General features: G+C 44.7%; 1 protein-coding gene across 2 annotated transcripts in view; it reads left to right on the forward strand.

The window, feature by feature from the left end:
* LOC142585822 (transient receptor potential cation channel subfamily A member 1 homolog) overlaps positions 1-16,075 on the forward strand; it is a 30,363-nt gene that overhangs the window by 1,448 nt on the left and 12,840 nt on the right. Inside the window, exons 2-10 of one of the 2 annotated variants that reach the window (XM_075696843.1) lie at positions 1,803-1,977; positions 7,248-7,324; positions 7,893-8,072; positions 9,276-9,470; positions 10,671-10,779; positions 11,599-11,794; positions 12,481-12,664; positions 13,280-13,387; positions 15,053-15,141. In XM_075696843.1, coding sequence (XP_075552958.1) covers positions 1,803-1,977; positions 7,248-7,324; positions 7,893-8,072; positions 9,276-9,470; positions 10,671-10,779; positions 11,599-11,794; positions 12,481-12,664; positions 13,280-13,387; positions 15,053-15,141 — 1,313 coding nt within the window. The remainder of the gene's footprint in view (positions 1-1,802; positions 1,978-7,247; positions 7,325-7,892; positions 8,073-9,275; positions 9,471-10,670; positions 10,780-11,598; positions 11,795-12,480; positions 12,665-13,279; positions 13,388-15,052; positions 15,142-16,075) is intronic. The other variant, XM_075696844.1, reaches the window with a different exon arrangement.

The following is a 16,075-nucleotide window of genomic DNA, read 5'->3' on the forward strand; positions in this document are numbered from 1 at the left end:
CCAGGTGGTCAAAATTTCCGGAGTCCTCCACTACGGCGTGCCTCATAATCAGAAAGTGGTTTTGGCACGTAAAACCCCATAATTTAATTTTTTAACCTTCGTCCTGCCATCTGCTAAACTCTCGGTTACCTAAGCTGTAAAAACGATTGCTCCGGAAAGCCGATGGTGGCACTTTCGAGCAGACGATGAAAAATTTCCATCAACGACGATGCTTCTATCCATGAATATCGTGTGGGGTTTCCTTCTCATAAAGCTCGCAATTGTAGGTAGCGCCCGCCCAGCAAGTTCTTTGTCATGTGTATTTTGCTTTCAGGTTACAACGTATGCGTTACCGACTTGCCCGAAAATTGCCCTTCCGGGGTTTCCTTCATTACTTCCTGCCATAGTTTCAGGCGACTGCCAACATTTCTTTTTACAACGCCCTTTATAAAGGATTTCGCCTCCCATTTAGATAAGTATACCTTAGCAAGTTTCCACTTTTAAAATAATCGTGACTATAATCAATAAATTCGTGTTGTAAACGTGAGACGGCGCGAGAATAGTGCCTAAATGTTTCATTGTGGAACGTTTATTTACTGAGGCACCTGCAACGCTCTGTTCTTGGATTTCATCTGTTCGTTTCTTTCTTTCGTCGGGGGTATTGTTGGGGTTTTTAAAGGAATAAACCAATACTATTGTTAAATAAAATAGGCCATTTCTCACCTTTGGGTTTCATTCACTCTTCTCGTTTAACTGTCCAAACTGCCGCAGCGGCTGAAAGCCCGAGACATGCTGCGACTATAGTATAAGTTGCTGGTTCATTTTGCGGGTATCTTGTCCCATTTGTACGGCCACTGGGAGAAAAAACTTCCTCTTACATAAATTTAACTGCACGTTAAGGAACCCCGCTTGATCGAAACCTAATCACAGCCTTCTATTAGGGTGTCTTTAATAAACAAGATTTATCTTTCCCACGTTAAACACCATCAAGAAGTTACCTCCAGAAGGACATCTGCCCGTGCTTGGCTTTACTACCTTGATATCCGACTCCAGGCAACAGCAAACAAAGGTGGTTAATTTTCTTGCATAATTTGCAAGAAAAAAATCATTGCTAGTGATAACGCTGAAGGGACTCTGCGTATAGTACTAACCGCTGTTCGCCATACAAACAAAGCAAAAGTAGAACTGCCAGCTTCCTGTCACATACCAAGTAGTACGGCATACCAACAGTGAGCCCCTTCTCAATGATTTCGCAACTTGAGGAAGATCAAATGCAGACAGCTGCACAACGCAAGAAGGATATTTGTACGAACTACGTATGAACAAAAATGCAACAACAAAAACACACGCGATCACGCAACAGTGAGCGAACGAGGCAAGCCACAGCGAGAAGCCAAAGTTACGGCAAATGTCCTCGTCAGGGTGGTTGTCGTCGTCAAGATTCGTCTTTCTCATTTGGAGCTCTGACGAAGACAAGACTCCCTGCAGAAACATCGGCTCCGGTCTCATGCTTCTATTGTTACTGTTGGTAAATTACAATTATCATCCTCCTGTGAACACTTTCTGTTGTTCGAGCACAAATACGCAGAAGTACACTTTCGTAAGTATTTAGAGAAGCTAAGACGGAAGAGTCGAGTATTTTCGCTAATATATATGCGCCACTAGTATTTACACGTTGGCTTACACTATCGCTGGCAATCTGTATCCTAATGTTTGTTTTCCGTATACTGCCTCGGTCTTAAGACGTATAATCCTCGGTACACTTGCGCATGAAAGTGTTCCGGTGCCCCATAAAGATACGGCGCTCCCGCTGCAACGTGCAGGCGATCGCCGAGGGCAAGGAGGGTGTCTTGAGCCAGTACCTCGAAGACCTGAGTGACCCTATCCGAAGACTGAAGGTCAATGACCGCGACAAGAACACGGGCGCAACGCTGCTACACCAAGCCGTCAAGATGAAGAGCAACTCCATTCTTGACATGCTGCTCACATATGGCGCTGGTACGTTCGCTGTACTATACTCCTTATCCCAAATTTGCTCTGTACATGAAAAAAATGTTTGATTTGACCATAGTTATCCGTGTAACAACGCAGAGCTGGAGCTACAAACTCTTCAGAAGAGCCAACTTTTGCGAGAGCTGGTAGCAACAGGAACAGACTTGAAAAAAATGCATTCCTTCATACGGCATGGTCATGTTCAAGAATATGTCGCCAAAAAATGTCCTTGACGTACTGAATGAACCTTCCAACTATTCTGCGATTAAAAAAAAATATATTTGGTTATAGACACAAATTGCGTTTGAAGTTCAAACTATCATTAATAATTTTGACGCAGGTATAGGTATATGTACGGTGATCGAGTACACGACTAAATTATGCCAGCCACGCTGGCTCAGCGGCTTTGGGTGTTGCGACGCTAAGAACGAGGTCGCGGGATCAAATCCCGGTCGCGGCGGCCAAATTTCGATGGAGACGAAATGCGAAAACGCCCGTGTCCCGTGCTTTGAGGACACGTTAGAGGTATCCAGGTAGTCAAAATTATTCCACAGTCCTCCGCTACAGCATGCCTCATAATCAAATCGTGATTTTGGCACGTAAAACCCTAGAATTCTCTCATTCATTCATGTCTAAATCATTACCACGCACTACTCGTACGACAATTTTGAATGGCATCCTGTCATTCATTTTTCATTTGTTCCGAAGTCGATTTCTCTCTCTCTCTCTCTCTCTCTCTCTCTTTATTAATGAAGAGATCGGCACGCTATCCTCCTTTCGCACAGTGTCACTAATAAATTAAATGTTAAAAAGGTACTTGCCGCGCAGCTAAATTTCAGCGCAGTGCGAGTCACACTAGTTAGATTTGACAGTCATCATCTGACACCATATTTCGCGAAAACAAAAGCGCAGGCCTTTGCCGCAACAAGACCACGCATGGTCGATCATGCCGGATGCTCGGTATGCGTGCTATAGAACAAACAAATCTGAAACCCAGCAGCTACCGCTGAGTAGCCACTGCGGTCGCTCGCGCAGTCCGCAGTCGGCCACACGACCATTCTAGACTTATTCTAGACACATGTGCGTTGAAAATGCAGTTCTCAGGATGGTGCACGCATCTTAATGACTTATACACTCTGTATTATATTGCGAAAAGCAGTTATTAGCTAGAAAAATTGCGATCATGTTTGCTGGTCATGATTTTCTTGAGGGACGCGTGACAAAAACAAGCAAGCAAGCAAGCAAGCAAACAAACAAACAACCAGAAAAACAGACAGGTAAGCAAGCAAGCAAACAAACAATGTGTCCGACCTGGGTCGAATCAGCGATCATGCAGCTTCACGCTGAGCATTCTAGCCAGTACGGCACAGTCACTTTGCGCAATCATACAGATAATACTTGCATTGGACGCTAATATACGGTATGCCAACGGTTTTTCGTTGGGCATGTCTCGTGCACCATACCACAGCGCCAGACTGTGCGGAGCTTTGAACGTCACGCGTGCTTGCTGTTCTGGTGTGCAATTCGTAATCGCGCGATCTGTGTACTTTGCGTTGAACGGAATGTCTGCGAGATTCCCATATTCACGTAGTAAATGCGCAGATAAGAAAAAAAAATGAAAGAGGAAGAAGCGCTCCGAGAGTACAGGTGAATCCACTAAATCCCACATCGCAGAGCTCTCGCTGACAGGGAGAGTTTCGCGTGTACTGCTTCCATATGTTTGGCACTTGGGCAGCCCGCGTCAGCTGCTGCATGCAAGATGCTTGCTTCTTCAGATTAGGGAGAAACCCCAGGGGCTCCCCGGGAGTTTTTCGAGGTAGCACTGGAGTCGTCTCAAAGTTTCCCACAGGTTCTTCTCAAGACCATGTGATATTTTCTACACGTATTGAAGAGCCAGTGACTCACAATTTTACAAGTTTGTTCAGGCGAGATAGTTGGTTTCACTTTGTTTATTATCGGATTCAATTGGAACGGTATACCAGGCATGCCGCCGGGCAAACCTCTCCAGTTATTTTTTGTTTAGACTACTTCTCTCTATCTAGTTGGTTCGACATGATTACATCTTTTCTTTCGATATAAAAAAGAATAGTAAAGTAAGCTTCTTTAGGGCCAGCTATCGCAAAATACTAGATTCACTACAGAAGCAAGAATTATTTTGGATGTTATACAGCGTGTGATTTTTTTCGAGTTTAGTATGTTATGCGCGCTGTGTCATCATTGCTGTTCGAATTTGTTGTTGTTGTTGTTGTTGTTGTTGTTGTTGTTGTTGTTGTTGTTGTTGTTGTTGTTGTTGTTGTTGTTGTTGTTGTTGTTGTTGTTGTTGTTGTTGTTGTTGTTGTTGTTGTTGTTTCGATAAACAACCTCACCAGATCTTTCTGTTGTCTGGCTGTAGCTAATTGACTCAATGCATTTGGTTCACTGCGTTCGGTTTACACTTTAATTTCAGTCTTCAGGACAATTTGAAAGACGTTGACTATCTATCTATCTATCTATCTATCTATCTATCTATCTATCTATCTATCTATCTATCTATCTATCTATCTATCTATCTATCTATCTATCTATCTATCTATCTATCTATCTATCTATCTATCTATCTATCTATCTATCTATCTATCTATCTTCATTATAACGTATCACGCAGTAAATACATCCGCAGGAACACGAGAAAGTTTGCAAAACGTGGACTACAAACTGAAACAAAAAGCCGCAAGAAAAGGCTGTGATTTGTTAGAAAATGACGAGTACAAACACTAAGAGTGCCAGGGCGAAGTGCTGCCAGCTCTCTGACAGCGGGAGACGTTGACAGATTGCGGAAGGAGCCCACTTGTCAAGCGTTGGCCGACGCGAACTCGCCGCGTATATTCCCACAGTTTTTCTGTCGGCGCTGAGCTCATCTATGCCACTCGTCTACGTGCTGCAACACGCGGTATCGCTTACCTTACGAACCTCTTTTTTACCTGCACTTCTGCTTACAACTGCACTGCACTAAAATAGGAATCGTGAGCGAAAAAGAAATGCTCATGTTTTGAAGGCACGCACGCAAGCGTGCACTCACTGCGACACATGCACGCAGACTCAATAAATCAATCATAGACAAAGAAACAACAAACTAAAGGCTAGAAAAGGCAGCCTCATGCAATATGAACAATGAAGAACTTGGTGAAATTTTACAGAACAAAGGCATTTCCTTTTTCTTTTTCGCGAGTTATTGAACAATGTTTGCAACCACGTCCTGATGTCATTCTGTCTTTACAGAAATTACTGGGCTCTCGCTTCCTTGGTTTTCCTCAGGACACAAAAGTGGTGGTATTGTAATTAATAATTCTAACAAAGCCGGGATTCCAACGACATATTATCTAATCTGGAGAAATTATGACTTAACAAGACAAAGACGCCAATTCGGATCAAATAAGTTTTGATAAAGAACATTTCAAATCAAATTTTGGCCTTAGTGCTGTTCACATTGTGAACAAGACACTCGTGCAGAGCTCCGAAATGTCATCTTTAAAACATCCTTTTTTTTTTTGCATTGGTCAACGTACTTGTCCTGCTTCATCGCAATTCTGTTCCAAAAGACTTCGTTGACCAAACTGAACAATCAATTGGTTTGTAAATGTCAAGCTCTGTCATCTTTACTGCCCCTTCCTTCCCTTCCCAATGCCGCACGTTCAAGTGTCAGCCACGCGCCAAACTTTTACAGTGTGGTCAGCAGGCTTTCCTCTTCTCTGCCAGTCAATTTCTATCTCTGAAGCTGACTTTCCGACAGTGCACAATTTTCGAAATTGGTAAACATTGATAAAATGAAGACTGTCGACATCTAGTACATTGTTCTTCCCTCGGCACATTCTTTCCACACAATTAAAGCGCACGGAAGCAAAAAAAATAAAGAATGTAAAAAAATGTGCGAACTCCATAGTAATCACCAATTCAACAAGGTCTGGTCGGTCATATTTCGGTAAATAGTGCATTCTAGGAAATAATTTTTGGAAAGGCCTTATTACACTAGCGAGGGCAATTAAGTCCCGCCTAGCTGTATCTCTATTTTTTATGCACCAGTACGTCGCGCTGAACTTGCACGCCTAGTACCTCGGCGGCATCGTCAGCGTGCGTGGATAAATAAAGAACGTCTAGTTCAAGAGTTAGCCTAGGAAAATAATTCAAGTATAAACGTCCTGTGCGGCTCCGTATTCAATAAACAATTTATTTCCTTCGGCACCGCTAATTCACGCTCACCTCATAATTGCACTCTTAGATAACGTAAAACATTAAAGCAACAAACATACGAGCAAAGTACTCTAAACGAAGAGAAAACTTAACAGGATTCTTTTCTTACAATAAGGAAAGGAGACGGGAAGCGTGTTACGAAGCATGCTACGGGTTCAGATAAACATACGAAAACCTCCGTATAGGTGTTCCGTGGCGCATGTCCGTCGTAGTGAGGCAGTTGATTTCATTTAATAAAGATATCGGAAATGCTGGCAACAAATACAATATGTTGCTAGTTTTTCCACATCGTATGGTTTAAGTAGGGTTATAGGTTAAGTGAATCCTTACAGCTATTAAGCAGTTCGCTACCACACGCCAGGGGCAGTGCGCATTACTAATGGTGCGTCTCTGTCCATCATAATGAGGTTCTGTTGGCAATTACGCCTAAACCGATCCCCCTTAAGATAGTACGCTACCGGAGCGTCACTGTTCCCCAGCGAGTATGATAAGTTCGTCTTAGTTGCTTTAGTCACAGTCAAGCAGATGCATATATCAACGAACGGCGGTCATCTTTGGGCATGCTGAACTTTTTTTTTCTCTCTCTCATTCATCGAAGCCGCTGACCTAAAACATTAGCTGCGCGCGTCAGGTACTCCTTTATCTTAGCGGACGCCTACGGTTTCCATTGTCTCCAAACACGACCTGTTTGTTGCCTGACGCCCACAAAACCTATCTGACGGTAGCATGGCTTTTGGCACCAGGCGATTTCGACCGAGGAAATCCACTGCTTACCTTTATACTTGTGTTAGAAATTGCATTTCATCATTCCGAAAAAAAGTTACTTATTCCACGGGCAGTACAAAAAACAAATACCAAATGATGACAGTGCTTTGACATCACTGACAAACGCGCGCAACACATTTTGGGACCTTTAGATATATCTCGTCGCGTCCTTTCTCTTTCTTGAATACTGCTTCATTTTTTCCCGGCGCCCCCTTCTCAAGTCGATTACGCCAATACCAAGCTTCATTCTGTGCCTGACTGTTTCCTCTTTTGTTCTTTTTCAGATCCAAACGTTAAGGATAAGATGGGTTTCACACCACTACATTACGTCGCCAAGTTTGTGCGGCCAGAAAAAAGGAGGGTAAATTTCTCGACTTTCTCACGACATTGTCTCTCTGCCCCTTGCCTCTGAACTCTCTCTCGTTTTCTCGTTTTCTCTTTTTCTTTGTTTACAAAAAAAGCACTTGTCCCGTTCACTTTTTTTCTTAAATATGCGTGCTACCACACTTATTGTTTTGCAGTACAAGTATACGGTTTAACTACTTTAAATATTATGTATTTAAGAGGAACAAAAATACAAGATAGGAGGCTATAGGAGACGCCTGAGCACCACTTCAGACAGTTTATCTTCCCGCTCTCACAGACGCTTCGAAACATAAGGTGCTAAGCCGCCACGGGCTGCAATTTTCTTTTCTTAAACGCTTAACTGTTTCACCACGTATGTACGCCTCAACTTCCCTTAACTTAGACATACCGGAATACATTGCAATGTTTTGTTTTGTTTTCGTCCTTTAGCTATATTTTTCTGTTCCTCGCCCTGCTTCTTTTAGAGATGTTCACTTCCCATCGCGCTCCCTGCCCCACTTTGTAGGGAGTTTTAATAAAGACACCCTCTCTCTGTATTTCATTCCTTGGTTTCCTACACGCAGAGCATAATCCTGGCGTGCGAAGATTCAGCTTCGCTAATGATTCAGACGCTCATGTCGGCGGTAGGCACTGGTGCCAACGCCATCGACGCTTGGGGCATGACACCGCTGCACCATGCCTCCTTGTCCGGGAATAGCCACGTGGTGCGCTGCCTACTGCCCTACCCTAGCGTGGACAAAGAGGTGAAGCTCACTTCCACAGACATCATTCTCACATTGCGTGTGTGGTTGTTTTGTGCATTAATAACATGGCTTTGTTGTTAGGCCGGATAATCTCTTTCAGTTCGAAACGGAATCACGAAGTGCGGCTACGTAATGCAAACGCATCCATTGACATTTGTCGGCCCGAGATCGTCGCCTTCGGGCAGGACAACTCACTCTATTCACGCGTTGCGTCTTTCGTATAAGACGGTTGTTTGTTTCACGCTAACACACAGCTCCTCGGCATTTTCGAACCTGCTTGCTGCGACAGGACTACACTCCGACCATCTTATATCATTTAGCATTATGCTTTATGCGTTGAAACGAAACTGGGTGGACATGACCATTTCGTCTGGTGTTGAAGTTCGGATTAGGTGGGCAGGGGTACGCGTCAGAAGGAGGTATTGTGCCCCCAGCCAATCAGCACTTCAGCAGTAGATGAACTGGACATGTCCACTAAGTGGACAGTTGCAGAAGCCCCTTCCCTGGATAGATGTATACAGCTGAAAACACAACGAGACAACGGGATACGGCAATGCCGTTTCCAATATGGTATATGGATGAGAACTCCTGTTACACGTAAAATACAACCTCGGTTGTGGATGTCCCAACGCTTATATTTTATTCTACCTTCATGAAAAAAAAAAGATGCAATCAATAAAGTGTGAGTTTTTGGCATAACTCATTGGAAAAAATAAACAGCGTGAGCGAAAAGCATAAAAAACGCACCAGTCACTTTATGTTCCCTAGTTTGTCGTTCGTGCTGTCATTTGTTAACATTATAACTAGACAGTCCTATGTCCAGTAATATATAATGGGCATATGAGATCATATATGAAGCCCATACGATCACATTAATTTATTGCACATCAGCAGTCACAGGGAATATAGTTCATTTTCTTTTTCTTTCTTTCTTTCTTTCTTTCTTTCTTTCTTTCTTTCATTCTTTCTTTCTTTCTTTTCCTTTTTTTTCAATTGGGACATGCGTTCTGTTGCATTTTCACGTCTTCCACACCCCATTCCTGTACACGAGGCTGAATACAGGCGCCTTCAGGCCCTCCGTCGCTGAACACTAAAACAGTCGCGGCGAATTTCTAACTATAGCCAGAATCGGGGTCGCCGTTACACGGTGCTAACCGCAGTTGGAGCGCTCTCGAGAGCACTGTGTCTCGGCCCTGCGCGCAGGTGACGGACAAGCAAGGCCGCACTGCGCTCCACAACGCGGCCACTCTGGGCGACGCCGAGGTGGTGCGGCTTCTGCTGAGTCACGGCGCCAACATCCATGCCGTGGACAAGAAGGGCCTCACGCCGCTGCACATCGCCGCCAAGGAGGGCAGCCTGCAGGCCGTGCGACTGTTCTGCCAGGAGATACAGAAGGAGGCGAGTGCCGTCCATCTACGCTACGAACACCGTATTCTTATACTCCCTCTCGGCAACTACGTGCAGTGCAGCGAATCCTAGCACTCTCTGTCAACTGGTGTCCAGAAACTGACGTCAGTGACGCGTTTTCCGGCTCTCGCAATCGCTTCCGCCGTATGCAGTCAGCAAAAAGCATAACCTTCGAGATCTGTATGTGTTACGCAGATAAGGGCCGTCGCTAGGGCATGGATTCGTACACTAGATATTACTAAAGAGAGCCGGCTAGGTGTTGCATAGAATAGAGACGGCGCTTTCCGTGAAATTTCCGTTCAGTCGGCGTTCACAGGAGGGCGCTGGAGGATCGCTTCTTGCGTTTCTGGCTGACACCGTAGCTGTCGCCGCACTGCGTTGAATTGCTGAGCTTTAGTTAAGCACACAGCCTAGACGGGACAGAGAGAAAGTATAGACACCACAAAAGAGTGACTTCAAACTGATTAGTTGTTTGTGCAAGCAAACCAAACAGCAAAACCAGAAAACGACATTCAAAAAGTATGCACAAAACGTTCACGCAATCGCTTCGGTGCGTATTCACTCGCAGATGTCAGTGGTGACAAGACAAGAGGACGACCGTCCTAATAATGTCGAATCGATATCCCAACAGATTAACTTTAAAGAATTGTGACACCGTCTTTCTTTCTTTACTTTTGCCCATTAGCACAGTTACAATCTTAATGCTTCAGTTTTTCTTTAAACATCTTCAATTTGCCGGCCATTCAATGACAAAAATTCATAGCCTACGTCAGATATTTTCTTCCGACAGTCGGCAGGAATAAACTTCCTTTAGCTAAGACAATGAACGAACTTCAATTAAAAATAGCATCCCGGTTAGCAGTAGTTAGTAGCTTACATAGGCAAATATCTAACAGTATTTATTGGACGCTTCATATGTTGTAATACAAACCGTGCGTAAACAGGTGAGTGGCACCAGAAATGGGCTTGTGTTAGTTTCACTCTGCTGCTGATGATATCACACGACCTGCATATTTCTTCCATTTGTCTTCTGCCCACCATGTTCTAGGGCATTTCTTCTCCTTCGTCTCCTTCTCTGCTTTGTCAACAAGGAGTTCTCTCTCTCTCTCTCTCTACACTCACGCACACCCTCACTGGTTGTGGACATCAACGTTTTTAACGCATATTTCGACGATGTTTGGGTGCATGCAGGATATTCCCGTGGCTCTCCTCTCAAGAAGAGACAAGCAGAACAAGACGCCCCTGCACTACGCCGTCGAGAACAACCACATCGAAATCGTGCGCTTCCTCTTAGAAAAAGGTTCGCAGACTCAATTTCACACGATATGACATTGGTCAAGAAATTTAACGAGAAAAATGAACGAAACAGACAGAACTAAAGTTAATGGGCCCAGTCCCGTCACTGAGTCTCATCGAACCACCAACCTCTTTTCAACTCGATGGCCATACAGTGCTCGGCTGGTGAGAAGGACGTCGCACATGCAGGGTCTTGGCCACCGCGGGTTTCGCATTGCGATGGTTAGCAGAACGAATTTAGTCATATATACGTGCGGCTGCATATAATTTCACGTGGTCGAAATTAATCTGGAGCTCTTCGCTCCAGCTTTTCTCAAAGCCAACACTGCAACTCGGGGATGTCAGACGAAACATATTTTTTTTCTTGCACCAAGGTTTTCGGTGATCAGTACTGGAATGGATGGTAGATTGTATGAGAACACACGACAATGTACAAACTTATGACCAGTTATGAAAGAAATGGTCCGTTTACTCCAGAGACGTCATGAACAGCTTCATAAACGCAAATATTTCAAATAATCACAAGCGTAAGCCGCTAAATATATCCCAATTTATTAAATACGCAAGTTATATGCTTTATCCTCACGTATTTTGATGCAAATTCCGAATTCATTAAAGAGAAATCACTTTTAACGCGGTCACACCGCCTAGATGCAGCATCGAGGCATACGTGTAGGAGGCAGTCTTCCGCCGAGAAATGAAGCTTGCGAACGCGTTGGCAATGAAACAACACGTTACGAGTCGTAAGCGAGAATAAGATTGTGGCTTGACATTGCCCGCCCGAGTGTTCACTTGCAAACCATCCGGCCTGGCACGCGCGCAGGCGTCGACCCGAACTGCTCGTCGTCGACGGGCCACACGGCGCTGCACCTGGCCGCCATGCGGGGCGGCGTGCCCATGTGCCAGCTGCTCATGGACCACGGCGCCGCCACCGACGTGCTGGCCGACGGCAACAAGACGCCCCTGTTCCTGGCGGCCACCAACGATCGGCCGCTGATCGTCGCCTTCCTGCTGGACGAGTGAGTTTGTAGTCGACCCGCACGTGACTCGGCGTTCGGCCAGAGCGACCGAGCGATAAATATATCGCGCAAGCAATAAATATATCGCGTTTTAGGCTTTTTAGAACAGCACTTCGCGGGCCCGCGCTCTTAGAGATTGACTGGTGGTCATAACTGTAGTAACTGACAACCGCATCACATAGCATTTTCTCGTGCGTATTAATAAACGCGCAAGCTTTACTATATATCCTTCGATGCCCCTTTCAAAGCGAAGAAAAGATAAAGACAGTTCTTGGCGGTGGCTCAGTGGCTATGGCGCTGCGCTTCCTTGAGGTCACTGGTTCGATTCCCGTAGCCAAGAACGGCGCATTCCTATATGGGCGGAATGCCGTGCTTTTGGTGCAGGTTAAAGAACCCCGCGTGTTGAAAATGACTAAAGTGGGACAGAGGCAAAGAAAAAGAGGTAAGAAAACACGGTGCTCGCTACAAACCGGCGTTCAAAATTAATCCGGGGCTTCTCGACTACGGCGTCCTTCGCAGCCCCATCTGTGAAGCTTCGAAATGATGAACCCCAAAATTCGCATTGATCTTAAGAAAAAGATAAGTAGGCCCCTCGCGTTCAGAAACAGTAGCAGTCGCGTGCGCCTTTCAGCCGCTTAGCCGCATACCGAAGCGTCCCTTGAGCCCGTGCGCGGGATCCATCGCAGGGGCGCCGGCATCGAAGATCGCGACGTGGAAGGCAACAGCCCCTTGCTGGGCGCCGTGGACAGCGGTAGCGTGGAGGTGGTGCGGTTGCTGCTGGATCGCGGCGCCGACATCGAGTCGCGGAACAACGACGACCGCAACGTTCTACACATGGCCGTGCTCTCCAAGAACGAGGATGTCCTTCAGGTCAGGTCTGCAGCAAACGAAAGCCACAAGTGTTGGGAGCAGCGAGAAGAAGAGATTACAGCAATGATGAAAGCTGCATGTTATTTACTCCGCTTGTTAGAATCTGCGCGTGTGAACACCCTGCACCCTCCCAGTGCTGCAATACATGCAGGGCTCCTACGCGGTGACTATTCATAATTTACCTTCCTATGCGAGGCAAATCGCAAGTTGTCCACAACGGTTAAAACTTAGAAGACACCCTCTTATGTGACCTGAGTAGGAAAAAAGGTCCTCTCTTTTCTCTTTTTCATTCCTCAGAGCGTATCAAAAACAATCATTGCCATGCTAGATATGTGTTTAAGGAATCCGCGCTTGAGGAATTTGCGCGTAACAATATCTATACCTTCGTCGGACGTTAACTGTTATGGGTGAAAATTTTTTTGAAATTTCTCAATATGGTTGTGTATCAGTTTTGAGTTCCAAGACATTACTTTCAACAACGTACCATACATCGCGAACCAGTGTACCTGCTCATGAGATCAATAAAATTTTGCGACATTCAGTTTCTTTTAACCATAAATATACGGGCAAGTCCAGTGTGTTTGATAGAAGCGTACACTGTTTAATACCTTGCAGGTGCTCCTTGGTGTCAAGGGATCGGAACAACTGATCAACAGGAAAGATTGCGATGGGGACACACCTCTTCACCATGCAGCGCGCAATGCATTTCTCGATATCGTTCAGGTGGGCAGAAACGGACGTGTTTGGGAACGAAAATTCACCGAATGGGAAATGGTTGGATTGTAGAGCGCTATCTAGGGCGTTTCGATCTAGCCACTTCAGTATGTTTAAAAAAAGCATCGGTCTAAATAACTTACGACATCGCTATTAAGGTAATTTTCATTCTGCGGCGCCGCGAAATAACGTTTTCTCAAATTATGCTGACCTACTGCATTTTCATATAAATTGGCAATAACAAGTATTCAATTCTTTGTCGTTTTTTATCCCTTGGTCTTTGTCTTCTTACCATTCTTTTCCCACCGCCACGCTATTGCTTTAACGATAATTCGAACTCATTTATGCGTGTCCTATCATACACTAAAAAAAAAGATGTGAAAAAAACAAAGAAAAAAATGGAACTTTTCTATTTTACTACAAACAGTTTCTTTTGATGGAAGAAACTTGATGGAAGAAACTGATGGAAAAAAGAAGAAGAAAAAAAGATTATTTTACTTAGGAAACGGCTTTTCTTTTTTACCCATAGCGTAAAATGCAAAATTTGTCATCAATGCTGTGAGCTATATGAGATTTGTTCGTATCTTTACTATCTTCAATTAACATTTATGTGTCGCTTCAGTATATGCAAATAGATCTCTTATGCGCGACCCCCCCCCCTAATTCGTATTTCTTTCTGAATAATATACAACTGCAATCCGGGCGAGTTATGCTGCTCAGGTCGTGTCTATTTAAACTCGTAGAGTGGTTGCTTGGTTGTGTCGCGTAGTGCTGGTTGTCTTGGCGCCAGGTATCGTGTCAATGGTCACATCCACTGTGGTCACATCGCATACGCCCTGCGTAGCGTATTTATTTGTACACGTATAATCTGTTACAACCACTTCCGAGCATTTGACTCTTTCGTGCCCCATGAACGCTGCATGCAGTTACGAGGGAAGTAAAATTTACTCCTTTAATAGATTAAACTATCTCACAATTTCTTTCTATTAAGATACAGCAAAGCGATAAACGTGCTATTTTGGTGAAATCAGAGAAATACAAACTATCGGAGAACAGGAACGATATGTTACAAAAATTGCCGTACTTAACTTTTTTTTTTTATTTTAGCTGCAGAGTTCCCGCAAAAAGCTGCTAAAGGTTACTGTCACCAGCGGGTAGTATGTGGATTGGTCTCACCTTTGTGTTGGTGACCTTGAGCGCGTTTTTTGCCTTATTCATTTTGCTTTATATATCTAAATTTCCAAGCAATCACAGCTTAATTCCTAAGCACAGCAAGGTAATAAGTGCCTAAGCAAATGAAAAGCCTTTACTCGTGCATTTCTAATGAAATATTTTGTTGAACCTTATTAATGTTGCCAGGACGAAAAACCATTTGAAGCCAGAAGGACGAAGTTCAGGCAAATCCATGTACTGTCCATACATTTCTACGCCAGCAGGATAGCCATACTAGCAGTTCCCGTAGCGTCAGAGTTCCCTCTATTAATATTTACAGGAAAATCTATGCGCGCAGTCCACCAGATGCTACCGCAGAGTCTTCAGAGGCTTTCCGTTTGATTAAATTTTATGTTTGTAGCAACATGAAAATTTCCACTGCAAAGAACTTGCGAAAGTACACGTCTTCAACCTTGATCTGAGCCAGTTGAGCTGAAAACTTTTCCTTTCTTTAATTTACAGGTACTGTTAAAGCGTGGGGCTAGGGCGTCTGCAAAGAACTCGAGCGAAGAGACAACTCTTCATGCAGCTTGCCACTACAACTTTCCAAAGTAAGCGTTATAGTGTTTACCGTTCGGTGCATAACTCACTAGTTGTAATTTTTTATTGCCTGGCCGAAATTTCTCAAAGCAGCAGCAAACCAAAGTGTAAGCTCAAATGGTTAGCGAAAATAATTACCCACAAATACAGTCATTAAAGCAGCTTGCGTAGTGTGCGTGAAGGACTGTTTCTCAGAGCTAAAAATTGTGAAAGTTCCAAACAGAATATAGGCATTAAAAAATCATTGAGTTCTAGTGGTGGTGGTAAACTTTATTGAAAGGGGGAAGGGGAAAGGGGGAGGTGACTGAGGGATTAGGCTCATGTAAGGCCCTGGGCCTGCCTGGCCTTCTCCGCCGAGTCCACAAGATCAAGCTGTCGGTCGACGTCCCCGGACCTGAGCCAAGCTGTCCAGCCAGTCTCGCTGCTGACCGGGGGATGAGAAAACGGTAGCGAGGTACATTCCCACATTTTGTGTGCGAGGGTCCCTGTTTGTGAACAGAGCCTACATAGGGCGCTTTCCTTGCCTCCTGTGATTTTGTTATTGTACATTGAGTTCTAGCGCCCCCAGCAGGCTCGCGCTGCGGCCGCCAGGTGCTCCCTATCGGTCCCTGCGGGGGAGACGGCCACTGCGCGCTGACGTGCGTCCTGCAGCACCTTTATTAAAGTTTGTCCAATCCAAATTGTAGCGCCCCAGCCTACGAACTTGCCGGACCCGAATCGCTCGGATTCTAAATAAAGTTTTCTCGCTCGCTTATTCTAGAAGACCTCATAGAAATCTACCTGTGCTCCAGCTCTAGGTCTACTTTGGCTCCTTCTCTTGTATTACTTGTTTATCATCATAGCAAAGAAACTGCGGTGGCGACGACATTTTCGCTAGGTAAAGAGAGAGCAAAATCTATCACAAACTACGTTCACCTAATTGCTCTGAGAACGTCTTCAGTGTCC

Source organism: Dermacentor variabilis, chromosome 6, assembly GCF_050947875.1.
Source record: "Dermacentor variabilis isolate Ectoservices chromosome 6, ASM5094787v1, whole genome shotgun sequence".
Taxonomy (NCBI): domain Eukaryota; kingdom Metazoa; phylum Arthropoda; class Arachnida; order Ixodida; family Ixodidae; genus Dermacentor; species Dermacentor variabilis.